Source organism: Coniophora puteana (genome assembly GCF_000271625.1).
Source record: "Coniophora puteana RWD-64-598 SS2 unplaced genomic scaffold CONPUscaffold_7, whole genome shotgun sequence".
Taxonomy (NCBI): Eukaryota; Fungi; Basidiomycota; class Agaricomycetes; order Boletales; family Coniophoraceae; genus Coniophora; species Coniophora puteana.
The window spans coordinates 1354539-1381010 of record NW_006913059.1 but is presented as its reverse complement, the minus strand read 5'-3'; the positions used below and the strand labels follow the sequence as shown (position 1 = coordinate 1381010).

The following is a 26472-nucleotide window of genomic DNA, read 5'->3' as shown; positions in this document are numbered from 1 at the left end:
TCAGAAAAATCCCCGCCGATGCGGTAGCTATCCAACGAAGCCAAAGCGAGTAAATGCAGGTTCCGACTACAAAACGACGCGTGGAAGGAGCAAGCGTAATAGCAATGTGGTAAAAAGAATGACACAGCCAACGCCCGACGCATCACCACTCACATGAGCAAGCTCGTAGACCGCCGATGATTTCTCCAGTCAGGCGGGCTAGCATCGCAACCTTTCCACTCCTCGTCCTCATCATCATGTCCTGCGACCTCCTTATCCAGCTGACCACCAGATCGCGTGGCACTAAGTAAGTCAGTAAGTGCGATAAAGTTTGAACGAGGCGGCTCAAGGTCGAACGGCGTCCACGTTGATCGTGCGGAATCTTCGCCTAAATAAAGCCCATGCGGCCCAGGAGAAGCAGTGGTCCACTTGATTTCACCCTCCACGCGTCGATGGGGAGGGACGTACTTTGCGTACCTACGAGGTCCAGAGACGATCGGGAGGAGAGATGGATTGCGTGGAGAGGGAGATGGGCTGCACATTGCGATACAGCATAAGTGACGTATCAGATATCAGACGTCTAAAAAGCACAAAAGAACCAAGCGTACCTGTTAGCTGAGCTATCGAGGGATTGCGAGCGTATATGTTGGTTGGTCAAGGCAAAACCAACACGCTTCTCAGGCCGGTATCGGCCCGGTCGACCGGGCTTCTTCGCCGAGCCGGGATTGCTGATCGTACCGTCCGAGCGAGGCGATAGCCGCGGCGCGAAGTCTGGGTCGTTCACAGCGTCCATCCAGAAGTCATCGTTGGGGTTGACCGTGGGGGAGGGAGAGGTTGGCAGCGGTCGTGCTCCCACCTCGCCTCGTGCGCTGTCTGCGGATGCGTTACGACTAGGACAGGTTGAGACTTCACTGCGGGTATAACCAGAATCAGGCGACCCGTCGCCGCTCCTGGGAGAACTTTCTGGTACCAGCTCAGACTCGGAGCTACGGCTGCCAACGTTTGGAGAGAAGAGATGCATGCGTGTATGGAGCTCTTCAGTGGAAACAGCCAGTTCGAATGGCCAAGGTTGACGCGGACTAGTGCCTGGAGTCGGAAGTGCATTCGAGAGGGCAGAAGTACCAAGGGGTGATCCTTCCCACTGACATCTATCCTGTCGACCAGAGCTACTGCCCGAGGTTTCAGTGAGTCTCGCGATGGCGTCCTTCGAGCCACTTTGAGTTATGTCGCCACCTAAACCTGATGTTGAGGGAACAGAAAGCAGGCTCTGAGTAAGGTGCGACAGATGAGTATCCGAAGAATCCGGAACGTCCAGGGTAGGATGCGTAGACGACACATAATTTTGCCACCAGCGCGACATAGAGAACGCATGCATTGCACCCGCGGCACTGAACAAGAGCGTCCAGACTGCGGAGAGCGCGAAGACAAGGGCCAGAGCCATGGAGACCTGGGGGTCAAGACGCGTATCGAAGGGAAGAGAGCCCAGTGGATCAGCGCCCCCACTGAAGGAGTGCAGGCGTTCGGTAAAGAGCGTGTAGAGAGCTTTCCGTGGGTTGACACGCAGGCTGCGGTTGAAATAGACGCTTTCAAAGTAGCAGCGAGGACTGTCTGGATCAGAAGGATCGCATGGCAAGCACTCCACGTGTGGACTGAACAGGGGGTCAAGCGCCTCGTATCCCGAGAAAAGCGGTAAGCCGTGGTCGGAAAGCACCAAAGGTGGCGGAGAGACATCCACAGTAGGTTTCACAGCGTTAAATAGCAAGGAGGATCCGAGAAGGAAGATGTCCGTGTGATAAACGAGGTCGACGAACCATGGGCGAGCGGCAAGCAAGAGCGAAAGGAGAGCGCTGATAACCCGTGCGTACATCCTCCAAACTTGCACCAGTCCAAAGATTTGAGGAAGGGTCTAGTTACTTACCAGTGAGAGTGAATGGATGATGAGGCGAGCTGATGATGAAAACCTGCAACCGGCCTGCCAGTCGAGAGAGGAGATGGAGAGAGACGAAGAGACCAGCAGCCGGCAATTGCGGTTGAAGTTCTGGTCTCGTATGCAATCACGTGTCAATGTTCACGCCCGCCGCACCAGCTTTTCGTATCCACTATATTATAACGTAGGGCCACGCGCGCGCAGCAAAAGCCCGCTACCTAGACATTGATGCAATAGTTCGAGCGTACCCTGTAAAATTGCGAGTGTATAATATACAGCCATTATAGACAGGTATAGAGTAGGGTATGTAATACTACGTCGCACCCGAGCCCCGTATCACGGAGCATTCTTCTTTGCAGGGGAAGGAGAAGGGGAGTCAGCCTTTTGTTTGCCCTTAAGTCTTAGATGATGATCCGATACTCATCAACACATTGGTAAGAGCAGGGCTGGGAGTTCTTTTAGTGGGCGTTAAGGGAAACCTAACGAGTGAAAGTACCTCACGGATCTCCATTGGCCCACCGCATTGATATTCGGACAGCACCTTGATTTCCAGGAGAGGCAAGGACTCTATCAGTCGAGATATCAACATTGAAAATACTGGAAGGGCCAAAGAACAATTGTTGGATCTCTGCCTTATATCACCTATACTGATAGCAATGAGAGTGGGACCAACAAGATCCATAGAACCAGTACAGCATTGGTTAATATCCACATTGTCACGGGAACTTGACAACAAATTAGGTGCTTGCATTGAGTGAGAATTGTCCGCATGGACATGGGAATAGACATGGGCATGGATAACACATCCGCATGGATAGGCATATATACACAGGGGGAGTAGCCTAATAAGTTCTCAAAATTTATTGTGGAATTATTGTGGATGCAGTTTAATGAAATTTTGCAAGGACAGCGAGACTTGTTTTGGAACTTACCAGGGACGCATTTTGAATAAAGTTTGGCGATTTACACGTGACACGGCCAATTTGGTCATAAAAGATAATTTGATCAGAATATCTCCCCGCTAAGTACCAAATAAGTTTCGCTTTTCCTGCAAAACAAAGTTAAAATACGTCTTCAATATTTCTACCATAAGTCCCGAGAACTTATCGGGCTATTCCCGCTGTGTATAGTCTATGAACATCGCAAACAACTGAGGAAAAGGAAGACATTGGTTGATGATATGGAAATTAGAACGCCAGCACGGTGAGGGGGCGAAGCGGGGGAAGAGTAGCGACCGCGCTGATTCAGTATCGGGATCCCAAATATGCCTAAAGAAGGAAAATGCGCGCGCGGAAAGCGAAGCGGGGGTCAAAATATCACGTGATCTCGTTTGAGCTGATTTTTGGCAGGGATCCCTAGTACACGAGTTGCGCTGAGACCCACTACCTAAGGTAGCGGGAATAGGCCTTCGACTCCTCGCAGAGCTGCAAACTTCTATGTACTAAGTAGTAAGATATTATATACTGTTGTTACTATGGTAGTATGGTATGATTGTTAAAACCCGTACGTAGTTTGCCTCAATCGCGCGGGTTACCACCTGATCCACTCGCCGTACATATTTGGGCGCTCGCCTCGAACGAATGACTCGAAAGTACGCTTGAGCACAGTAGCCCAGTCCAGGTCCGTCTTGTCGTCTGACAGCAGGTCGTCCCATTCATCCGGGTCGAGGTCCGGGTTCGCGGCACCACGAGCCACGATCTCTCCAGCCATGAAGCGAGGGCCCAGGTCAGGCCAGTTCCGCGTGGTATCGAATGGTTTCCACCTATGGATGAGTGATGAGTGGTTCATTGGAGGTAGATGAAGACTGGTGTACGTACCAGAAGTTGTGGAAGTGATACGAGTATGCGCCCCTGAAGAAACCCTCAAATCCAAGCGTCAGTGGGGCACCGCTCGCGTTGGTGGGGGTATCGAAGAACTGAGCAAAACTGTAGACGCTCGGTAAGTCACGGTCAAGCGGAAGACTGAGAGGTAGGCTCACCTCCTGAATAAAGGCTGAGGAGGGCGATCTAGCTGCAACTTATCCGTGTTCAGCCAAGCAGAGTCAAAGAGCGCGTCCGGCGCGCGGAGCAGCAGGCCATCAAGATGCGCGTCCTTGAGATAGCGCCAAATCTTCTTCGGGTGGAAGTCCATGCCATTGCATAGCGCAGTACGAAGAACAAACGAGCCGATTGCAGCCTGTTTGTTCATCTTGAGCACGGCGGTATTGTACGCCCTCATGATAACCCAGCGTCTAATGTCTTGGACATGGCCAGACTCCCCGCTAAACCTCTTCCGTCCGTCGCTGATCAGAACAAAGATCCAGGAAACTTCTGATAGAGGCGCAATTACGCACTGAGCAGTTGCTGTGTTGTCAGCGTTTAAAGCTTTGGCACGAGATGAAGGGACCAGGCCGCGCCTCAAAATCTAACGTAAGATCGAGATTTCATCATGGAAGTGGCCTGTTGTTCTATCAGCGTCGCTTTTGGACGTCTTCCTTCTATCAACTTGAAGTCTAAAGCTGTGCGTACAAAGGACGCTGTGGTCTAGCCTAGGCACGTGAGTAAGTATTTCGGATGAATATGAGTGCGTACTCTGAGGCTTCGGCGTTGCAACGTAGCATAGCAGAGGGGCGCAGAGTGTGAGTCGGCGGGCTAAGAGAAAACAAGTCAGTGGAGGATCCGGAGTGGTCGAGCATAGCCGAGAGCTTCCTCCCTGAAACCCCAAGTTACCTTAAAAGGCAACGGGAATAAGCGCCCGCGGTGGAGTCTGAAATCTTAAACCTTAAAGATCCCGAGCCTAATGAGCTCCAACAAAGACGTGCGCGGAGACTTGCCTCGCCACAGAAACCAAACTACACATCCATTCCGAGTCAAACACGAATTATACAACAAGACATATGGCATACACATGTACATAAGCCACTGAATTAAGCATAAGATAACACCTAGACATATTGTAGAATATAGCGAATAGCGATCAACGCGCACAAAAATCAAGACATAGCGTTACATTATGCACAGCTTGACGTCCGCAACCTCCCCTCACCCTTCGCTCCCTTATACCCTCTTCTCCTAAATACGGGTTCTTCTATATCACGTAAACATTCTCCTCGTGGATATGGTACTCCTCCAGTTTCCTGAAGTACTCGATGCGAGCCTGGGTCTCACGCGCATGCTTCTGCGGGAGTAAGAGTCAGGATATGCATTCAGGGTAGGCACCATGGTATGCAAGAGCGCGACGTACATCTCTATCCTCATCGCCGCTGTCATCACTGTTGACAACCGTAGCGACTTTGCCCTTCCCCTTCGTTCCGGCACGTGACGCTGGCTTGGCCGTACTTCGCGACTGAGGCTTTCGCGTGGCCTTTAACGTAGCCTTCGACGCAGCCGCGCTCGTAGCTCTCGTCTTCCGCTTGCCTGTAGGAAGAACGTCCCATGTCGCGTCGTAATCTTCCTGCTCCTGCAGCCGCGTGCTCCGCCGTGTGCTGCGCTGTGGACGCTGCGGAAGGAGCGCCTCGAGCTTCTTGACGTGCTGCCGTGGGCTGAGTGAATCTTCGTTGCTTGTGCGCGGCTTCTTTCGCGAGCCCCGCGTTACGCGCTTTGCAATCTGCATCGGTGTCATGTCGTCTCCGCCTTCGCTTCCATGAACTGGTGCATCCGTCTTGTCCGCCAGCGGAGCGCGAGAGAGTTTGACAGGAGAAGGGCTAGATGGAACGTCGCTAGATGATGGTGTGCCGGTATTGATGACCTTGCCGTGCTTGCGCTTGTGAGGCGTCCGCAAGGGATCGCGGGTGCCCTTACTAGGGAGGTCCGCTGCAGTTGCGCGAGATGGGTCGAGGGCAGAGGGGACGAAGATCGGGGGAGGAATGGGAGAGTCGTCGATCTCGTCGTCTTCGTCGTTGTGCTGGGGAATGTCCATGTATAAGTCATCAAAATCCTCGTCGTTGGTGGGCACGACTGGACTGGGCTCGCGGACCACAGAGTGCCGGAGGCGAGAGCGAGGGGTTGGAGTAGGAGTGGGGATCTGCTTGGGTTTGGGCCGGGAGTAGGGTTTCATCGATGGTGCGGCTGCCCTCTTGGCTTGGAAGACGCGTTCAGCAGCGAGGATTCCGAACGGGTCAGAACTGGGAACGATGCTCCATTCGTGAGCGAACGTCGAGCGGTGGTTCGAGTGGTGGGGGGCAATGTTGTTGTTGGGAGGTGCCTCTGGTGTCGTCGGAAGTGGAGATGAAGGTGGCAATGAGGACGCTTGTTGCCACTTGGGCGGATCGTTAGGGTACGCGAGGCTCTTTGGCTTGTGCGGGCGACCTGGAAGCTTGGCAGTTCCCGGTAAATGGGGCACGGGTTGGGTAGCACGTTTAGTGGAGCGGCGAAGGGAAGGAGAGGGAGGATAGAGGAACTCGTCGGTGATGTCCTGCAGTGCGGGGCTCACGCGAGCACTCTGGGGTGTGCGTGCTAATTTGCCTGCCAGAGAACGCCTTTGAGCAATCGCTTTCAGGGCCAATCCGTTGTCGACAAAGGCGTTTTCGTCGTTCTCGACGCTGTCTGCATCGTCTGTGCTCCGAACACTCTCGGCTTCTGCCGGGATAGATGCTGGCTTGGTCGGAGTGAGATCTGGTTGTGCCGAGGCAGACTGCTGTCTCTTCTGCCTGCGAGTGAGTGGCATGGTGGTGGTAGAGAAGTAAGGGGCGTGGGAATGAAATGACGACAGAAAGGTTCCCGATATGGGCGCGACTGGTCACGTGCTGCGAGTTCAACTTGTCGATCGCGTTGACTTATCAGGCACAAGCGCCGATCGGAACCGGCACGGAAGACAGCCGGCGACGATCCGTCATCCCGAGACAGTCGACTCAGATTTTGTCAGGCAACGGCGACTCCGGCAAGACGTGGCCTCATCCAAACGCACAAACCTCAACTCATCCGTTTTCTGGATCTAGTACGATTCGGAACATGACACCATATCTCTAATTCAGCCTATTAATTGCCTGCTCGCACACCCACAGCTTACCCTACCATTGCACACGGGCTTTCTCGACGCCTTGATAATCATCTCGCACGCGACCACCCAACACTTGACTTCCAATGCTCTTTCTTCGGATATCTCCCCAAACAGCACACCTCCGAGGGTGCACACGGCGCTGGATGAGCGTGCGTCCACTCGTGAAGGAGACAACACCAACCGGGACAGGATCCTTGCCCACAGGTGTGTTCGCCTCTCCACCCTACTATCCTCCCATTCCTCAACGACAAGCCGCACTGCTCAAAGCCCGCAAAAAGGTCACCATCCAGTCGCTGCACAAGCAGCGCGCCTCCGGGATCCCCATCACCGTCATGACCGCGTACGACTTCCCCACCGCCCGTGCATGCGACACGCACGGCGTCGACATCACCCTCGTTGGCGACTCCCTCGCCCAGGTCTGCCTCGGCTACGACAGCACCACGCGCCTCACCCTCCCTGAGATGATCCACCACTGCCGCGCCGTCGCGCGTGGCACCGCCGCCCCGTTCCTCGTCGCCGATATGCCCTTTGGCAGCTACTTCGAGGGCCCCAAGGAGACGATGGCAGCCGCAGTGCGCATGCTCCAGGAGGGACACGTCGAGGGCGTCAAGATCGAGGGCGGGATCGAGATCGTGGACTCGGTGCGGGCGCTTACGCGGATCGGCATACCGGTGATGGCGCACGTGGGGCTCATGCCCCAGCGGCACACCGCGCTGTCGGGGTACCGCGTGCAGGGGCGGACGGCGCAGGGGGCGAGGGAGATTCTGCAGGCAGCGCTTGCGCTCGAGGATGCGGGTGCGTTCTCGATGGTGCTCGAGGCGATCCCTCACGAGCTCGGCGCGTACATCACGTCGCGGTTGAAGATTCCAACGATCGGCATAGGAGCGGGGCCGGGGACGAGCGGGCAGGTATTGGTGTATGATGATGTGATGGCAACCTGGCTTGGGCACAAGGCCAAGTTCGTGCGGAGGTTCGCGGACGTCAAGGGCGAGGTGAAGAAGGGCATCACGAGCTACGTGGATGCGGTGAAGGACGGGTCATTTCCGAGCGTGGCAGAGGAGAGCTATCACATGGATCCTGAGCAGTTCAACCAGTTTCTTGAGATGATGGATGACCAGAGTTGGGTACTTCGATCGAGTAAAGCAGAGTAGAATCCCCTTTTATGGTGCCCCAGCACCAAATTTGTAACTTTATCAGTATATATTCACCATACCACACATGATTGTTTCCCAATAAACACGAATTTATGACTAGACAGCGATAGCGAACGAGCGGAAAGTGATAGCGTCCCTTGCAGTCGGGAAGCCTGTCTACAACGAGCAACATGTGGGGGGAAAGCGAGCCACCTATTATACCAAAGCCGTATTATATACCCTGTACGTAATGCGCAACGCATTGGCGCCCGAGAACCACAATGGCGGTCCAAACCTCCCAAATATCTCCACAAAGCTCGTAAACCCAAAAGCATAAGCTTCAACCTCAACAAATACATCCGCAGCGGCGGCCACAGGATCCAAGATATCAAAACTTCAGCCGGTATCATCGTCCGCCCTTAATCAGTCCTGCGCCTGTCAGTTCGTCCTTCGACAGGTCGAACTCGAGGTCCATCGGGTCAGAGTCGGCAACGCCCGTTGCTGACGCCTGGGATGTTGACGTAGCGTTATCGTCGCCACACCCGCAGTCGTACGTTGCGTCCAGGTTTGCGCAGTCGAAGGCGGGCTTCTTCAGACGGGCGTTCACTTCGTTGTGTACTGAGCATAACCTGTGAGCATGGTCAGTGTCCGTCTGGTACAATGTGCAGGGGCCTAGAGTAAAGGTTAGCCGTACCATAGACTTGCAGCTCGTCGTGATGAGGTCTGTTGGGAGGTGGTTTATTGGAAACGGTATCGTTATTCGAGTGACTGAAACGCACCTGGGGAGGGAATTTCTTCAAAAGTTGCTGGAACTCGGCTGCGCACTCTCCACAGGGGTATAGTCGGGATGTGAGGTAGAAGTACGACTCCAGCGCATCTCGATGATCTTGTGTTGGATTCTGTCGAAGATGCTATCAATATGGTGCCAGGCATTAAGACATGCTGAACGCACCTCAGGATATCGGAGGGTCATGGTATGCCTAGCCATAGTTTAGCACTCCGTATACCGCCTGTATGTAGAATGGCCAGCTTACATCAACTTCCAAGTCGCGCGACCGAGCTCAGCCCTTTGTGTTTGATGCACGTAAGTCTCGAAAGCCATGCATAAAACAGTCAAAGAACACACTTGGCCGTCTCATTCCCCAATTTCGACATGATAACCCCTCCCTCTGTTGGCGGCGGTTTCCGCCCAGGCTGTGTGTCGTACGGTGGCCTCCAGCGGTCGGAACCGTAGTCCCTCTCCACACCACCTTCCCCAAAGAAATCGCCCGTGATAGGGCTCATATATGCGCGCGAGGGAGGGTGAAAGAGGGCGAGGGTGGATACGAGAACCTGTAGAGCCAACGACGTCCCAAGGAGTCAGCTTGAAAGGGGCAGGTAGGGAACTGGGAAAAACGCACCAGGCAGACGATTATGGCCATGAAGGCCTTTGAGTGGCGTGATATCATCTAGTGATATTGTGAGGTTGAAAAATAGCGTAAGGAGTGTGGTGAGGATTAGGGGGATGAGGTTGGTGCTGGCGACGGTGGACACAAGATCAAGCACCTTTTGGCGCTAGGCAGCAATGCCGGGCAGCTCGGCATTCACCTCGGCGCGGGACCGCCGACACGTGGGCGGCTGACAGCGCGGTCGTCCAACTTTTCTATCACAGTTCCCCGCTACCTCGAGAATCGACGCCGACCCACTTGGCTCCGTCAACGTCGCTCAGGTGTGCGCCAGATGGAGACACATCGCGTTCAGTACGCCAGCGCTGTGGACCCACGTCAAGATCAACGCCGTGATCGACCACATAGATCTTGTAGCTTCACTCCCTCTCCCCATCCGGCCTGTCCAGTGGGCAGCACCCTTCTCCACATTTATCACCCTCAATCTCAGCAGCTCCAGAAAACTGAGTCATCATCCGAACGTCCGGTTTCTGCCGGAGAACGAGCTATGCGGTGGTGTGAAAGGCATAGATATCAACGGCTCCTGGCTGCTTGAACTTCCTGTTCTATACCAGTGGTTGTCCCAGTTCTCCAACCTCACCCATCTTACGCTCGCTGGTGTTGGCTTGAGCATAGAATGGCCATTACCCATACCTTCACCCTGTCTCGATCGCTTGACGCACCTCCACGTGTGCGGCGCCAAACATCCAATGGCGGTGACAGACTTCATCGTCGAGCGCAAGTGGGAGAACCTGCGCTCCTTAGTTGTCGACCAGCCCCCTCTCTTCCTCGACGAGTACCTCCTTCCGAAATTATCTACGAATATTCCCAATCTCACCGAGCTTTTCCTCGTCGTAAAGCGACTTAGATCAACATGGCCGCGCAGACAGGCCACGATGCAGCATCTGCAAACATTGGCCGTCCACGGCTGTGTATACGAACAAGAAGACGAGACGCAGCTTGGCCCCCTCTTCGACGCCTTCACCTTCCCGGCGCTCACCCATCTGGTCGTTACCGGTCCGGGCGGAGGAAACATCGATTTCTTGCGCCGCTTCCTCGTTCGCTCGGGGTGTGCCCTATCGAGTCTCACGTTCCTTCCAGACTTGGCGTCCGACTCCGTGTTATCTGAAGCTGGGTTGGAGGATGTTAAGCTGCAGGATACTCCAATCCAGCAAGCTGCTCTCAGTTTAGGGAAAGAGCTAAGCATACCGGAGGTAGGCTTCGCCGATAGCCTGGAGGAGACAAAGGTGTATCGTGAGGCTAAGCAAAGGTGGTACAACTTGGATTCGTCTTACATAAATGAAGGCGATGGCAGAGTTCCTGTAAAACTTTCAGTTGACTGCAATCTTCCGTCGAGCTAGCTGTGTGCATGTATATGCCGGATACTAGTGCTTATCATTCATATCATAAACTTGATTCTAACTGCCATGTGAGCGGGTGGCAATCGGAGTTGTAGTAATCGGATCATGCCGAAGCCGATACTTCTATGCAGCTTAGCATCTCTTGCTCCTTCCAACTCCTTCCATCCATCTATTACCAATCTATTACTGCCGGGGTCATTATGCCGGTATGTCGTAACGCTTGCCTTCGAGCCCTCATGCATCTTCAGGGGCACTGACTGTGTAGATACCAGCTGATGAACCAGCTTGCGATCATCACCATATGCACATATCAAGCTAGGATCGCATCTCTGCATCGCATCTCGCCATAAACCGCGCATAAGCCAGCTTTCCTTCGAGCTCTCAGCCAAGATGATCGTTTTCAGCGCACAGACGGCCACACGGCGGACACAAGGTCAAGCGCCTTTTGTCGCTGGGCATTGCCGAGCAGTTTGGCATTCACACCTCGGCGCGGGTTCACCGACATGGGCAGCTGACAGAGCGTGATCACACGCTAACGCCACAAGAATCATTGTCGCGACCGCCATCGCGCCGCGCTTTTAATATCCATCGTTACAGTCCTCCCTCTAACTTCAGTCGAACAAACAGCCCTCGATCCACACGTTTATAGCACGTCAGAAGTCGAAGTGAGCATCCTGCAGCTATCCGGTACACTAATAGCTACTAAATCTGCTCTACAGCCCCAGATATATACGGAGACATAGGACTAAACGATGGCAAGCATATCCCAGGCTGCTAAAGACGCCAATGAAGCAGTCGACCAGCTGGCTATGGCATTGCGACCCCAAGATACGCCTGCTGTGCATCGCATCCCCGTCGAGCTCTTAGCAGAGATTTTCTCGCGAAGTCTCGAGCGCGACGTCAAGCCCACGCGCGGCCGCCCTATGTGCGACGTTCTGCCATACTTCCTCAGCCCCTCACGCGTGGAAGTCGACCCGCTCGGCTCGCCCAACATCGCTCAGGTTTGCGCCAGGTGGCGAGAAGTCGCGCTCAACGTACCAAAACTGTGGACCCATGTCAAGATCGACGCCGTCAGTGACCAAGATGTGCTGACGACCTCCCTCCCTCTCCCCGTCGTGCCGATGCAGAGAGCAGCGCCATTTCCCACGTTTATTACTCTTGATCTCAGCAACTACACGAAACTGAAACGGGACCCGAACGCTACTGATTTCCTGCCGGAAAACGCACTGTGCAGCGGCGTGACGGGCATCGATGTCGAAGGGTCGTCCGCTTTTGACAACTCTACGCTTTGCCAGTGGATGTCCCAATTCCCCAATCTCACCCATCTGACTCTGATCAGACTCACATTGTGGTCACACCAGAGCCCCGTTGCATGTCTCGACCGCTTGACGCACCTCCATGTGCACCACCCTGAGGCTTCGAATGAAATAGAAAACTTCATCGTCTATGCAAACGGGTGGCAGAACCTGCGGTGCCTGGTCCTCGACCATCCCCTCTTATGGCTCGAAGAGGAACTCCTCCCGGTCCTATCCACCACCGCCCCAAATCTCTCCGAGATCTTCATAGTGGCGAAACACCTTACATCGACCGCACGGCGCAGGCAAGCCACGATGACGCATCTCCGAACGTTTGCTATCTCTGGCTACGTATACGAGGAAGCAGGCGAGACGGAACTCGGCCCCCTCTTCAACTCGCTCACTTTCCCGGTGCTCACTGATCTCGTTGTCACCGGTCCGCGTGCGGGAAACATCAGTTTCTTGCGTCGCTTTGTCAGTCGCTCGGGATGCGCCCTATCGAGCCTGACGTTCCTCCCAGACGTGGGACCGGACCCGTCGGAGTCGGAGTCAGAGGAGTCGGAGTCGGAGGTCGTTGAGCCACAGGAGACCCCGATCCACCGAGCGGCTCTTAGCTTAGGGAAGGAGCTACGTATACCGGCTATAGGCTTCGCGGAGAGCATGGAGGAGACCAAGGTGTATCGTGATGTTAAGCAAAGGTGGTACAGTTTGGATTTGTCTTAAGTGAAGGCAGTGGCAGAATTTCCGTAAGGCCATCATTTAGCTGTAATGTAGATGTTGTACAACTTCAGTGTACCTTGTACTATTCAATAAACTTTGAATCCGAATGTCAACGGGCGGCTATCGGAGTTGTGCCGGTCAGGTCATGCTGTGAAGCCAGTTCTTTTCTTCCTACGGTCCAAATAAGCATCTCCGTTTCCCGCGTGCGCCTTCCATCGATCTACACGGCTGGGGCTGTTATACACTGCAGCTTGTCATAACCCTTGTCCCCGATTTGTCCTTGAACTATTTGCATCTTTGGGTGCACCGAGCGCGTATTTCCCAGCTCATAAGCCCTTTTGCTCTACAGATTTCGTCATGTCAGGCCAGGCTGTCATCTCTTCATCGCAGCCCGTTCCTGCCATACATCACCTTCCCTTCGAACTGCTAGTCAAGATCTTCGTTCTCAGTGCACGAGCAACCATTCAACCTGTGAACGGGATTTCCATACACAGGTATCCTAGCTCGAGGGGAGTCGTAGCGCACCCATCTGGCGCTCTGAACGTTGCCCAAGTCTGCCGCGGATGGAGGGGTGTTGCGCTAGGCACATCCGAGTTGTGGAACTTGATCAGAGCTCCCTCTGCGGGAGATGCATCGACGTCTTCAGACCCGTTTCCTCTCCCGGTACAGGTGTTGAGTAGATCTCGGCTTTCTTCGGTGTTCTTGATCCTCAATCCTCGGCGACACTTCGACTCCTGGTCAATTGCCAAAGAGGCAAACCTTAGCCATATCCAAAGTTCACTGGTGCTTGAGAACGTAAAGGGAATGGATCTACACGGAATGGGCTACACAATCCCCTACCAAGTGATCTTCAATCTGGCGGCCGAGTTCCCAAATCTAACGCACCTGTCGCTTGTTGGCATGTTCTTTGATCATCATGTGCATGTGCCCACCCCCTTACTCAATCGTCTCACGCATATGCATGCTTGTACCTACTCTTACCAAGTGATGGGCATCTTTGACGGGCGTGCATGGCCAAGCCTTATCTCGCTCACTCTGGAGATCCCGGAGTATTTTCTCGAGGGCAAAGCTCTGAGGGCTATCTTCCTTGCCTCTCCCAACCTTGCCGAGCTCTTCATAGTAGCGAACGCAATACCTTCACCAGTGGGGTGGATCAATATGTCGTCCGCCAACCTGCGGACCTTCTCGCTTTGGATGCGGGGGGAACATCTCGAACAAGAACACCTGGACTCTATATTCGATGCTCTCACGCTCCCTTCCCTATCCAACCTCATGATCGCGCGTCCGCCAAAGGGTAACTTTGCGGTTTTAAGACGCTTTATCCAACGATCGAAGTGCCATTTATCAAGTCTTACGTTGACCAACGTTACAAAGGCAGAACGGAAAAGTGAAATTGGTATTCGCCGAGCCGCGGAGATGATAGGACAAAAGCTCGCTATAACTTCCGTCGAATTCGCGTTGACTATCAAAAAGACCCGTATATATCGCAATTCGAAAGAAAGATGGTATGCTATCAGCTCATCCTGACTATAGGACTGTAATAATTTCTAAAAGTGAGTCTAAACCCTTCTGCGAGGTTGGTGCTTGACTTATCTATCCTTTCCATTTTCATGACTAGCTTTTCAACCGATTTGTATATTGTACTTATGATGTTAGGTAGCGTTAACATCGTGTGCATATCAGTAGGACCAACGAAAAAAAGCTTGGAGAAAGCGGAGAAACGTTCCCTATCAAAGTCTCGCGATGATTAACCACATCCAATTTACGTACCACTGGTCCAAACCGACCAATGATGAAGCACTTTATCTCGGCGCCCGGTGTACGTCACAATCGACTCTGCTACTTTCCATCATGATCTTCATACGGAACAAAACATGGATAGCACCTTATGTACTCATATAAGCTTGGTGTATTTACAAGTCCGCCAACACACTACGGTAACCTTCTCTAGGCTCGAAAACGCAAGGGAATGAGATAGGTACACGCGCGACGCCTTCTCTAAACTCCACCCCTCCACGCTTCCTCCCTTCGTCAGCAGGGAAGATTTTGAACGCTGCAAGGGCTGAAGCAACGGCTGCCCATAAAGTGTTTTCTGCAACAAATCTCCCAGGACACTTACGTCGCCCGAATCCAAACGCTGGACTTCCCGAGATCTCCGTACCTACTTTTGAGACGAGATTCCCGGACGTGGTGAGGTGCCGAGACGGGTCAAACACCTCTGGATTTGTCCACCTGGGGTCTTCGCGTAACATCAACCTGGATTATCACTTGCGTGAGACCGATCATAAGGAGTCATGCATACAAAGAGAATCACATACCATGAATTGACAAGAACCAAAGACCCTGGAAATCGTATCAAGCCTCGCTCGTAATTATCACCAAAAACACACTTACCTTTGGGGATAAAGTATCCCTCGTAGATGTCGTCACTGGTAGTTGCATGCGGCAACGCTTTTACGCGACTTCAGATAACTTCAATATCAAGGAAGATAGTGTACTCACCTAAGGGCAACATTACATACATTCTCATTATCTCCCGTAAAATCGCATCAACATAGGGTAATTTGTCCCTGTCTTCAAATGAGGGTAAAACTCCCTTGCCGAGGCGCACGTCCATTTCCGATTGTGCCCGAATCTGAACTTCTGGGTGAATGGCCATTGTCAGGAAAAACGCCAATAAGGTGGTATATGTCTTTTAAATACAGTTGGCTGTCAGTTAAGACGAAGGGTGAAAACGTGGCGTACCGTTTCGAAACCCGCTAGATCATAGTATTGCATCAGAGCATGGATGTGATAGACAAGATAGTCGAAGTACCTGTAAACATCGATCCAGCAGCATTTTTGATAGCGTATAAACGGCCCTCGTCATCGATTCCGCTATCTTCTTCATGAAGTAGCTCTGACACCAATGAGCTAGGTGGTGTCTTTCCAGAAGCCTGTGTCGTATTCAGGGCAAAGGACTGAAATCAGCGAGACGGTACGCACAATCTGGTTCAGCACCCAGTCAAAGGGCTGGTCCCGATTACGATATGCGAGCTGTCTGGTTTGCTGAGCATCTCTCTGCCAGTACGTTCCCGGAACCCAAAGAGGGACCTTTTGGACTGTGATATACACGTTAAACGAGCGAAGCTGCGAAAGATCTTGGTCGCTCACGTAGCGGGAATGCCGAGAAAATCACAGCTCGAAAAGGGTTCATAGAAATTCTCAGCAGGTCTATAAATTCGATCATTGGTTGACAGAAGGGATCAGCTTCTGCTTTAATCTCGTAGCCATATGTCAGTTTGATAACGCTGGCTGCGGTCGTTCTTGCATAACATCGCTCAGTCAAATTAAGGAAATCACCGCAATGACAGATCAACTCACTGGCGTAGGTGTTCATCCCAACTTTTAGGATCCTTGTATAGACTTGCGAGAAGCTGATGGCTTTGGTATATGTGAGAGCTGTGGCGGGTCTTTACCGCTTCCGGTTTCAGGATTTTTTGCAACATCCTCGAATGTACCTTCCATTCAGCACCGTATGGTAGTTGTGATGTATAAGAAGCGACGCCGAGGCTAATTAGGCGAAGTGAGAGGAACATATGTTATCGATGCAGAAATCTACTCACTAAGCATCGTTTGACATGCGGGGGCGGTCGGAATATATTTGGGACCGTTTCTCGATCAATTCTCGCGCAACGCGTTCTGAGTTAATAATGACAGCTGGTGTACCTACCAGAGAGCAGTAGACGATGTCCCCTATTGGCGTAGCAAGTGAGGCCTGGGAAGGTACGACTGAAAAGGCATATACCGTAGCGTGCTTTCCACTCCGAAAAGGTTAGGTATGGCTGAGAGAAGTTAATGCTTAGAATGCTACCCAACATCAGTAGACCTGGAGGCCCTGGAGGTAAGGGAAGGCCGCCACGCCTTCTCAAAAATAGACGCTCCCGCGCGGAGTGATAGGCAAGAAAAAGGGCCGGTACCAGGAATACCCATGCTTTCGGAGAAAGGCAAAGTTCGATGGGGTTTAAGTAGTTGAGAATGTGAGCTGCTGTAGACATTGTTGGGAAGGCTGGCGAATCAAGGAGCGGAGTCCGAGTTTGTTTGACTTTATACCAACCCGGTGACTTTAAAGTCTGAGGCGGTGCTATACTTACTTCGACCATTGTAGAGTAAATGCCAGATAATAAGGGCAGTTGTCAAATGCAATAACTTTCTGACATGTAAGTCGTCGGGTTTCAAGGGAGAGCGATGGAAGCGCGTGAATGTGAAGATATTCAATGATATACAGTAAACATGTCATGTGTGCCATGTTCACCTGCGTTCTGCACCATCTCTATGTCGCAACTAATCTGAGACCGCGCATGGCGTAGGGCGTGTAGGTTCGCAAGACATCGAGACCGTGCTTATTTTTAGTTCACCGTGAAACAACAGGAAGAATCACCGGGAAAACATTCAAGCTCTAGATAAGGACCCCAGAGAAATGGAAGGTTACGGCTAAAATTAAGACTTGTGGAAATGGCTTCCGGATTCTGATAATGGTCCATTGTGGCGTCCAATGGCGCAAAATCCGGATTGATCATGCAGTGTGCATATCTGTTGACCCAAGATTGGCCTTGACCAAGGGTTTGTCACAACCCTTCATGCAGGATCGAAGGTTACATAGACTAAGATTCCGAGCAATGGGATAACATATGAACAACAATAAAAAGATCATACGGCACGTGTTTCTCAAGGCCGGATGGCGTTTACAGAGAAGACGATACGCTTTGAAACGTCCCAGTTTGTAGTTCGATGACCTCACCATGTTTATAAGTCTGCCAATACTCCATGGTAACATTCTCTCGGCTGGACAACGCAAGGGAACGAGATAGGCATGCGTCCGACGCCCTCCCTGAATTCTACTACTTTCCGGCCCCTTGCTTCATCAGCCGGTAAAATCTTGAATGCCACTAGGATGGAGGCTATGGCAGCCCACAAAGTATTCTCTGCGACAAATCGCCCGGGGCATTTACGCCGCCCAAAACCAAACACTGGACTTCCCGAAATTTCGGTCGTGGATTTCGAGGCAAGCTCGCCAGAGGCAGTAAGGTGTCGAGAGGGGTCGAACGCGTCTGGGTTTGTCCACCTCGGATCTTCCCGTAGCATTAACCTGAATTGTTGACCTCAGGTAAATGACACCGCAGAAACAATCAGTCGAAGAAGGCAGTTACCACGAGTTAACAATAATTAGGGCTCCTGCCGAGCCCATCAAAAATTTCCCTTGTTCAAGAACGCTGGAACGAAGCCTACCTTTGGGAATGAAATACCCTTCATATACATCGTCTGTGACGGTCGCGTGCGGCAATGCTAAAGCGTACCTTTAGCGAGGTCCTTGATACAAATACAATAGTGTACTTACCCAGCGGGACTAAAACATACATTCTCATCACTTCGCGAAGAACTGCCTCGATATAAGGCAGCTTTTCCCTGTCCTCAAAGGAGGGCAAGTTTCCCTCGCCGAGACGTTTGTCAATTTCTGCCTGCGCACGTTGTTGAATTTCGGGATGGATGGCCATTGTTAGGAAAAAGGTCAGTAGCGTTGTATGTGTCTGTTAAGATGTGTAATCGAACTCGTGATCAGCCGCCTTTGTGTTGGGAAATAAGAAACCTGGCTATAACGTCTCAAACCCAGCTGTGGAGCATGATATAAGAAATCTTGCTCCGTATAAAATGCAAGATTAATTCACCCGTGAACATTGTTCCAGCGGCGTTTTTGATATCATATAAGCGACTAGTTGTATCAATACCGCCACTATCTTCCCGAAGCAAATCTGATACCAACGAACGAGGTGGAATTTTTCCAGAAGCCTGTCTCCCATACAGAGCAATGTACCGTATTTTGTATTGATACTCACGATCTGATCCCTTACCCAAGCAAAGGGTATGTCGCGACCACGAGCTGCAAGCTCTCTTGATCTCTGAGCGTCTCTTTGCCAAGAAGTACCCGGAACCCAAACAGGGATTTTCTGGACTAAGCATGTATGTTAGATGAAGAAATCTATGGAAAGAACTTAGAAACGCACGCAGCGGGAAGGCAGAGAGAGTCACAGATCGAAGAGGATTAAGACACACCCTCAGCCGATCTAGCAACTCGACCACTGGTTCGCAGAAGGGGTCGTTTTCTGGTACAATTTCATAGCCGTAAGTCAGCTTGATAATACTGGCCGCAGTCATTCTTGTATCGAATAGATCAGCTGAAGTTAGGAATCAACAGCGACAATGGAGACGCTCACTTCCGCATGTTCTCTTCCCATAGCGCAGGAGCTTTGTAGATGTCAACGAGAAACTGGCGGCTATGATCCAAGTGCGAGGCATAGTGGGCTTTCGCCGCATCTGCTTTCAAGACCTTTTGAAATCGCCTGAAATGGGTCTTCCACTCAGGGCCATACGGTAGTTGCGATGTATTATGGGCAATTCCGATACTGTTTGATCTGCGTCAGTTAGGCGCATATGATCCTTGTCCACTTCTACTTACAAGTCGTCGTTTGACAAATAGGGACGATCAGAGTATATGTGCGACCGCTTGTCAATAAGTTCGCGGGCGATGCGTTCGGAGTTCACGACAACTACCTGCTTTCCTGCCAATGAGCAGTAGACGAGACCACCTGCGGGAGTAGCCTGTTAGACACAGGATATACATAAAAACAAGTGCATACCGTAGCGCATTTTCCACTCCGAGAAGGTGAGATATTTACTCCGAGAAGGTGAGATATGGCCGAGAAAAGTTTATGCTTAGAATACTACCCAAAAATGGTATACCTCGGGTTCCTGGGGCCTCTTCAGAAGAAAATACTCCTTTACGGAGTGGCGAGCAAGCAGAAGAGCTAACACCACGCATAAACACACTCCTGAGTAGAAAGAGAGCGCGGTCTGATTCAAGCCGTAGATCATGAGAGCTGCCGCAAATAGCTGTAAGGTGGTGATGGTTCGAAGACCGGAGAGCTTGTGCATCTGGTTTTATACGGTGAAGGTCTTGAAGGTGCCTACCTCACATCAGAGTGTGCTATTTCTCAATCAGCTTCTAACATACGCTCGGGCTTCAGGGAGAGCGATGGGAGTGCCTGCCATAACTTAAATTTATAACAGGGCCTTGATTTGTCTTTAGCTTTCTGCCACAATCAGTGAAACGACAGCTCACTCAAACTATATCCAGCAGCAACGTGCATGGCCTACTGTCAATCACTGCGTAGACTTGGCTCCATTGAAAGCACTTAGAGAGCTACCGGGAGAAAGGTTAGGCGCAGAGATAAGGACTCCGAAGATATGGAAGGTTGGGACTAAGATGCATGCTGGTCAAGAGAAAGCTCCAATAATAGAAAGTCTTGCTTAGTGATTGCTCGCGCGCATCGGTCGATGGCGGTTAACTTCGGCGGACTCAAGCCTGTGGCAGTAGAACCTAGTCCAGCGGGCCAAAGTGAGGAATCAACGATATATAAACATTCGATATGCAAAGCATGTGGCGGCCTATGCACCACATGGCCGGCGAGAAGTGGTGTTGTTCAATTACAGCCTTCCTAATAACTCCTCATAACCCATTCTTGGTTTGATGTTGCAAGGGAACGCAACGGGAGTGCGCGCAAACCCATCCTTCATTTCTACTGATCTTCTTGTCTCGCTTCCCTTCGCCGGAGAAATTGTGAAAGCCGCCAGAATGGATGCTATGGTAATCCAGAGTGTGTTCTCCGCCATAAAGCGCCCCGGACACTTGCGCCGTCCAAAGCCGAATGCGGCGCTTCCCGAGATTTCTGTCGTTGAGGTAAAAGCAAGGTCTCCTGAAGCTGTGAGATGTCTCGATGGATCGAACACGTCTGTGCTAGTCCACCGTGAATCTTCTCGTACCATCAGCCTGTGTCAACGGGTTGCGAAGTCAAAATACGGTCTGATTGAAGTACATAAGTGAATCGTACCACGCGTTCGGTAGGACAATTGTTCCTATTGAGATTCATGGAGTTCAGTTTACAGACATTCAGATAATTATGCGTGGAAAGTTCACCTTTTGGGATGAAGAACCCATCATATACGTCTTCTGATGACGTAGAATGAGGCAACCCTACGTCTTATCTCAAGATATTGTATAGGATCACAAGAAACTCGTGCGTACCTAGCGGAAGCATAACGTACATCCGCATCACCTCTCGGAGAACAGCTTCGACATACGGTAGTTCGTCCCTGTTCTTGAACACGGGCAAACTGCCTTGACCAATACACCTGTCAATCTCTTCTTGGGCTCTCCTCTGCACATCAGGATGAAGAACCATGGTAAGAAAGAATGCTAGCAGAGTGGTGTACGTCTGTAGCGTGGGTCAGTCATCAGTTCTTGACACCGACGAGCTTTCATAGCTAACCGTCTCGAATCCCGCTAGAAACTCAACACATTAACGTATAACAGCGAAATGAGCGCGCGCCTTTACCTATGAACATGGTACCGGCGGCGTCCTTTATGGCTTTCATGTAGGTCATGTGATCGGCAGAGACGTCGTCATCCTGGAGGAGATCAGAAACCATTGAGTGCGGGGGTGTCTTCCCTTGATCCTGCATGGATATCAGCGCGAAGGGCTCCACCATATCAGAGGAATTACCTACGATCTGCTCCTGCACCCAGTCGAATGGCTCGTCTCCGCACTGGACTGTCAACCCTCGAAGTCGGTGAGCGTTCCATTGCCAAGAAGCGCCCGGAATCCATGGAGGGATTTTTTGGACTGTTATGGCGTCGTCAGAGAGAAATAGAAAGTTATTAACGTGAGACGTACGGATGGGAAACGCAGAAAGCGTCAACATCCGAACCGTGGCCATGCCAGCTTTCAATCTCTCCACCAACTCTACCATCGGCGTACAAAACGGGTCGTTGTGGGAAGTCATGTCGTAACCATAAGTAATGCGCAGAATATTCGACGCTGTAAGCCTTCAGGAACGGGTCAAACTTGTTAATGAATAGCAGAAAGTGTCTCAACTTGTGAAAGTGTTCTTCAAAGCTAGAAGGATCCGTATACAGGTCAGAGAGTAGCGCTATGGCAAGCCGCAAGTGCGTATCGCAGTGTGCTTGTGCTGCATCCCTCTTAAGCACCTTCTGTATGAGTTTAGAATGCATCCTCCACTGCGCGCCGTATGGTAGCTGTGTTGTCTTTGAAGTGATGCCAAGGCTATAATGACCATGTCAGCTTGACAATAAGACAATTATTCATGTACCCACTATATGTCATGAGACACTTGAGGACGGTCGGAGTAAATGTGAGAGCGCTTGTCCATTAAATCTCGAGCAACTCGCTCAGAGTTGATTACGAGGACAGGTTGGCCGGCAAGGGTGCAATAGACGAGGTCACCTGTGAATGGTGCCTCAGCCCTGGGAAGAACGCATTGCAATAAGTAGAGACGCACCGTACTGTGCCTTCCATTTCGCAAATGTTGTGTATGGCCGAGTAGGGTGCACGCTCAAAAGACTTCCGATGAACGGGATGCCTCTGGGTCCTGGAGGGTGCGGGATACTTGTTCGTGAAGATCGACCTCTTAGAAAAGCGTAGGTCGAGACCAGGACACACGATAACCAGAAGAGCTCCTTCAGAGAGAGAAATGGCACAGGAAATGACATAGGGTGTGATTGAGGACGGCTACGAGTTTGGACGTGATGGTAATGAAGCAGGCGGGAGCTCGAACTTTGCAAGAAAACAATAATGGGCGTCTACCTTTCTTCCCACTTGGCAGGTCCAGGTCACAAGCGAGCGGGCGTCACCGGATCCCGCGTAAGTATGCCAGTCGAGGTTAGCCCGTCTTCTAATGCCTAATCGCGAGCTTATGTGGGTTCCTGGTGGGCAAAAGGCGCTTTTGTTAAATACCCGACGATGTCTCACCCAACAATAGGCTAGCACATGGACATGACACCATAAATAGAACGCACCGAGCTGAGATTGCTGACGTGGAGAACTGGTGCACAACAAGGAGAACTGCTACAATCGCAGTAAAGGCGTTATAACCCGGTACTACCAATAGCACCGGGAGTTCAGCGCTGAGCTGCTTAAGAGCTGCGACGTAATACTGAAAGCAGTGATGGTAGCCGATGAGGAGGGCAAGCGCAGCAGCAGGTGAGGTCAGTCCAACTTTGTGGCTTCCATTTCATTTTTCTTCTCCAAAGTTGTCGGTGCTTTGCTAGCCCGCCGGGCATCACTTGCGCCGTATCGCGTTCCGATGACGGGCCGACCAGTGCATGCGGGCATTACTCGGGCATCCTTTTCCCTCCCAGACTCCCTCTGTCGAACGGTTCCCGGTAGAAACGTTCACTGCTCAACAGGTAGAGACTTTGTGTCTGGGAACGAACCTAAGGAGTGACGCGCTGGCGGGTGAGATAGGTGTTCTGAGATGCATGACGTGGAGGAGCAAGAGCACGGAAATGTCCGGTACTGTATCCGAGGCGGGGAGTAACAGGGGCAAGCGCCAAGAATGGTATCTTGGTCTTACCTTCCATCTTGTCAACAGTCGCGATATCATGTTTTACGTCGTCGGGCTGGGTCTTTGTGATGAAAAAGATATCACGGTTCGAGGCTTGGAGGTAAACGATATACTACACTGAACTCATTTTGTTCTCACACATTGGACAAAGGCAGTCAAATCTTCCTCGCGGGTGTACCTCGAGGCATATACCAGCATCTTGATGGTAAAAAAGGAGCGCTTGGTGCGTCTTTTCACGCTGATAACGACATTCCTGCTGGTTGACGCTCACTCTGTGCAAGGAAGCGTTCTACGGGAAGGACCTGATCGTCGCCGATCGAGACATGGTCGAGACGCAGAGCGACGACATCCTCAAAGATGCAGACAAAGAGAACGTGTCACTGCTGGTCGTCGGAGACCCTTTTGGGTGAGTTTTTGCCACTTCGCTCCTCCCCAAGTACCAACCGCGCCTTAGGGCGACCACGCACATCGACATGGTTCTTCGTGCACGCGCTCTCAACATCCCCACCAAGGTCATCCATAACGCGTCGATTATGAACGCCGTTGGGGCGTGCGGCCTACAACTATACAACTTCGGCCAGGCAGTCTCGCTCGTATTCTTTACGGAGACATGGAAACCCGACTCGTTTTACGATCGCATCAAGGAAAATGCTGCACTCGGCTTGCACACCTTGGTCCTACTTGACATCAAAGTCAAGGAGCAAAGCGAGGAGAACCTTGCTCGGTGCGTGAACCCCATCGTTGATCGCACGCATTCGTCATCGTTGATTGGTATGCGCGTAGAGGCCGGAAAATCTACGAACCTCCGCGATACATGTCAATCCCCCAGGCTGTCTCTCAACTTATCGAGATCGAGGAGCTTCGGGGCGACGGCGTCCTTTCGCCAGACAGCACACTTGCTATCGGGTTGTCGCGTGTAGGTGGCATGGAAGAACAGCGGATCGTGTCCGGGACGCTGGCAGAGCTTCATATTCATCCAGAAGAGGCGTTCGGCGAGCCTCTACATAGCCTCATCATCGTCGGCAAGCGGCTGCATCATCTCGAGGTAGATTATGCGCAAGACTTTGCGGTGAACCGTGACAGCTGGCGGTCCGTAGCAAAAGACGTGTACAACTGTAATTTGGATGAATGATCATAAATAACCATCGTTCTTGAGTATCTAAACGGACGTACGAATCTGATAATCAGCTTCACTCAAATCTCCATCTTAGGATGAGCGCGATCTGAGACAAGCCATTCGGCGTTCGGAAGATAGCTGTTCTCCACCTTCCCAGGTCCGGCCGTCGATCTCGCCCAGTAACCAGTACAGATAATACTGTATTGGTTATCGGCGGGCGTGGCTAGACTGAGCGCTAAAGCCTTTTCCCCAGCTCACGCTTCCGGCTGTCGCATGCTCACGAGCCTATCCATTCACCTAACGCCTCGGAGTCCGCAGCTCGCAACCTCCTCCGTATGGCGCTGCCGGGTTACTACATATGATCCTTCTCTGCACAATACTTTTCACCATTATGACTGGATTCATGAGCAGGTAAGTGTTACAATCGGAACACGACATCATAATGCGCAATGTACGAGGCGAAAGCGATAGTTCTCATTGTCGCCATGGCATATGAACTTAGACGCTTAGCTTCCATTCACATGTCTAAAAGTTTGAAAAGTTTGAATCAGGTGAGCCCTGGCTAAGACTGGAAGGCAGGTATTTATGTGAGCGACGGTCAGTTTTTCTGACAGTCCCTGAGGACTCCGTCTACTTTTTCCTCTTCCCACCACTCTACCACCTCCGGTGGTTTCTACGGTAGTCAGCGGAGAGGCTGAGGACCCTTTGAATGCGTTGGGAGCGCTACTAACCTACAAGCGTGCTGTTTGTGAGTTTGTCGACTTTGCTATGTTCGGTTGCGGTTAATCTTAAGCTGCCGAGATTGATAGGTGCCGGCTTTTCTCTCGCAATCTATGACTTCCGTCGGTATCGTGCCTCAGAAAAAAACACAACTTCAACCCGTCCTTCGCTGACTATCATCGATTCCTAGTTCTCAATCTCGACGTTGAGGTGCGTGCCTGTGTTACCTTAGCCGTCTAGGACATCTGACGACCTGGCGACGGTCTTTGACTTGGTCTAGATTCGATTAGTATGGGTCAGTCTCTGTCGTTGCAGTGTTTTCGTGCCAATCTGATCTGGATGCCTATACGCAAGGTGTATCATTGGTAAACGTCGTACACGCAATAGTATGTCTTACCTCTCGTGAGGGCACTCTTCGATGTTCACGTGTTATAGCTCCGGTTTCTTGGGCTAATTTGGGCGATGTAAGTCAAGGAATATGAGAGCGATGAGATCGCCTGACTATTGGAGTAGATTAAACCTTGGTACGTTGGAGGTGCTGATATAGAGAAACGTCTCTTCATGCTGTTAAAGCTCTCACGCTCGAGCTGCTTGTTCTGAGTGATGTGAGTATTATCTTGCCTGCTCGAGCGTTATGGATACTGAAGCCAAGAAACCTTCTGCAGAAAGCGTGAGCGCCTTTGCACTAGGTTAGGTCGCCTGTGGACACTAAATTACACTGTCGCTTCGCGCGAATGATGACGCTTTATCTGTAAGCAACCCGATTTACCTCCTCACTTACCTGACGAACCGTGAGTAGGCTACGCATTAATCTCAGCAATCGTGTTGATTGGTTATGTCATCCTAGCAATTATACAAGGAAAGATACTGCATTCGCTGATCCTGATTCGCCTGAATAATGATGTCACAGGCATGATGCTTCTACGAGTCTACTCGTTATACTCGAGGTCAAGCAGAGTCATATTCTTTCTTTCAGCAATGTTTATTGTCGTTCATGGTGTCGAATTTGTACTGTTACTGTTGAGCATCGCTGCGATGGAAACTCCTGCATATATAGGTCAGTCGCACCTTCCAACTGCATTATTCGCTCCTTGATCCTTTGTCGAGTAGGACATGCTGGGCAGCTTGGGCAAAGTGTCTGCAGCAGCACGGCCCCAGCAACCTCAGGCCAGTTGAAAGTGCAATGGACATACCCACTGGGTACCGCTTTGCTTCTACTTCTCGAAGCAATCATCGTCGCGTTCGTGCTCGCCTATGTACATGTGAACACCACCGCGCTGTTCTGGCGCTCTCCCATTCGCTCTTTGCTGGCTATCGTTATTCGAGACAACCTGCTTTACTTCCTCATGTACGTGGACCTT

At 51.5% G+C, this 26472-nt stretch overlaps 13 protein-coding genes across 13 annotated transcripts; 5 read left to right on the top strand and 8 right to left on the bottom strand.

Moving 5' to 3' along the window:
* Positions 1-149: 149 nt before the first annotated feature.
* CONPUDRAFT_154599 (uncharacterized protein) lies at positions 150-1846 on the bottom strand (the record flags this gene model as incomplete). The annotated part of the gene is made up of 2 exons (XM_007771309.1): positions 150-513; positions 588-1846. The coding sequence occupies 2 exons, from the start codon at positions 1844-1846 to the stop codon at positions 150-152; spliced, it is 1623 nt and encodes a 540-aa protein (XP_007769499.1).
* Positions 1847-3436: 1590 nt separating this feature from the next.
* Positions 3437-4123, bottom strand: CONPUDRAFT_154598 (uncharacterized protein; the record flags this gene model as incomplete). The annotated part of the gene is made up of 3 exons (XM_007771308.1): positions 3437-3668; positions 3724-3831; positions 3885-4123. 3 exons carry the CDS (start codon positions 4121-4123, stop codon positions 3437-3439), a joined length of 579 nt encoding a protein of 192 aa, XP_007769498.1.
* Positions 4124-4760: 637 nt separating this feature from the next.
* On the bottom strand, positions 4761-6554 carry CONPUDRAFT_166064 (uncharacterized protein). Its single transcript, XM_007771307.1, has 2 exons — positions 5129-6554; positions 4761-5062 (listed from the first exon to the last, which is right to left on the bottom strand). The coding sequence occupies exons 1-2, from the start codon at positions 6548-6550 to the stop codon at positions 4973-4975; spliced, it is 1512 nt and encodes a 503-aa protein (XP_007769497.1). The 5' UTR covers positions 6551-6554; the 3' UTR covers positions 4761-4972.
* Positions 6555-7017: 463 nt separating this feature from the next.
* CONPUDRAFT_105621 (ketopantoate hydroxymethyltransferase) lies at positions 7018-8092 on the top strand. Its single transcript, XM_007771306.1, has 2 exons — positions 7018-7087; positions 7151-8092. The coding sequence occupies exons 1-2, from the start codon at positions 7027-7029 to the stop codon at positions 8032-8034; spliced, it is 945 nt and encodes a 314-aa protein (XP_007769496.1). The 5' UTR covers positions 7018-7026; the 3' UTR covers positions 8035-8092.
* Positions 8069-9484, bottom strand: CONPUDRAFT_125372 (uncharacterized protein). Its single transcript, XM_007771305.1, has 7 exons — positions 9417-9484; positions 9143-9348; positions 9051-9083; positions 8969-8996; positions 8796-8915; positions 8711-8739; positions 8069-8645 (listed from the first exon to the last, which is right to left on the bottom strand). The coding sequence occupies exons 1-7, from the start codon at positions 9462-9464 to the stop codon at positions 8423-8425; spliced, it is 687 nt and encodes a 228-aa protein (XP_007769495.1). The 5' UTR covers positions 9465-9484; the 3' UTR covers positions 8069-8422.
* A 96-nt stretch (positions 9485-9580) lies between these two features.
* Positions 9581-10801, top strand: CONPUDRAFT_154594 (uncharacterized protein; the record flags this gene model as incomplete). Its single annotated transcript, XM_007771304.1, has 2 exons — positions 9581-9625; positions 9668-10801. The coding sequence occupies 2 exons, from the start codon at positions 9581-9583 to the stop codon at positions 10799-10801; spliced, it is 1179 nt and encodes a 392-aa protein (XP_007769494.1).
* Positions 10802-11430: 629 nt separating this feature from the next.
* Positions 11431-12915, top strand: CONPUDRAFT_166060 (uncharacterized protein). Its single transcript, XM_007771303.1, has 2 exons — positions 11431-11466; positions 11521-12915. The coding sequence occupies exon 2, from the start codon at positions 11554-11556 to the stop codon at positions 12817-12819; it is 1266 nt and encodes a 421-aa protein (XP_007769493.1). The 5' UTR covers positions 11431-11466; positions 11521-11553; the 3' UTR covers positions 12820-12915.
* A 258-nt stretch (positions 12916-13173) lies between these two features.
* Positions 13174-14343, top strand: CONPUDRAFT_154592 (uncharacterized protein; the record flags this gene model as incomplete). The annotated part of the gene is made up of 1 exon (XM_007771302.1): positions 13174-14343. One exon carries the CDS (start codon positions 13174-13176, stop codon positions 14341-14343), a length of 1170 nt encoding a protein of 389 aa, XP_007769492.1.
* Positions 14344-14729: 386 nt separating this feature from the next.
* On the bottom strand, positions 14730-16853 carry CONPUDRAFT_57346 (cytochrome P450; the record flags this gene model as incomplete). Its single annotated transcript, XM_007770844.1, has 10 exons — positions 14730-15072; positions 15207-15267; positions 15319-15508; positions 15562-15575; positions 15632-15740; positions 15793-15917; positions 15970-16121; positions 16180-16368; positions 16422-16551; positions 16604-16853. The coding sequence occupies 10 exons, from the start codon at positions 16851-16853 to the stop codon at positions 14730-14732; spliced, it is 1563 nt and encodes a 520-aa protein (XP_007769034.1).
* A 748-nt stretch (positions 16854-17601) lies between these two features.
* Positions 17602-18133, bottom strand: CONPUDRAFT_57895 (cytochrome P450; the record flags this gene model as incomplete). The annotated part of the gene is made up of 2 exons (XM_007770889.1): positions 17602-17957; positions 18076-18133. Coding segments are annotated over 2 exons (414 nt in total), but the record flags the coding sequence as incomplete, so codon positions are not given.
* A 567-nt stretch (positions 18134-18700) lies between these two features.
* On the bottom strand, positions 18701-19725 carry CONPUDRAFT_73661 (uncharacterized protein; the record flags this gene model as incomplete). Its single annotated transcript, XM_007770921.1, has 5 exons — positions 18701-18805; positions 18907-19009; positions 19068-19265; positions 19310-19452; positions 19681-19725. The coding sequence occupies 5 exons, from the start codon at positions 19723-19725 to the stop codon at positions 18701-18703; spliced, it is 594 nt and encodes a 197-aa protein (XP_007769111.1).
* Positions 19726-20259: 534 nt separating this feature from the next.
* On the bottom strand, positions 20260-22434 carry CONPUDRAFT_82746 (cytochrome P450). Its single transcript, XM_007771301.1, has 11 exons — positions 22210-22434; positions 22025-22154; positions 21786-21974; positions 21585-21736; positions 21418-21533; positions 21246-21366; positions 21180-21193; positions 20936-21125; positions 20828-20884; positions 20742-20766; positions 20260-20680 (listed from the first exon to the last, which is right to left on the bottom strand). The coding sequence occupies exons 1-11, from the start codon at positions 22418-22420 to the stop codon at positions 20338-20340; spliced, it is 1548 nt and encodes a 515-aa protein (XP_007769491.1). The 5' UTR covers positions 22421-22434; the 3' UTR covers positions 20260-20337.
* An 877-nt stretch (positions 22435-23311) lies between these two features.
* Positions 23312-24440, top strand: CONPUDRAFT_125363 (Diphthine synthase; the record flags this gene model as incomplete). Its single annotated transcript, XM_007771300.1, has 5 exons — positions 23312-23374; positions 23426-23497; positions 23556-23680; positions 23729-23998; positions 24058-24440. 5 exons carry the CDS (start codon positions 23312-23314, stop codon positions 24404-24406), a joined length of 879 nt encoding a protein of 292 aa, XP_007769490.1. The 3' UTR covers positions 24407-24440.
* Between the last annotated feature and the right edge of the window lie 2032 nt (positions 24441-26472).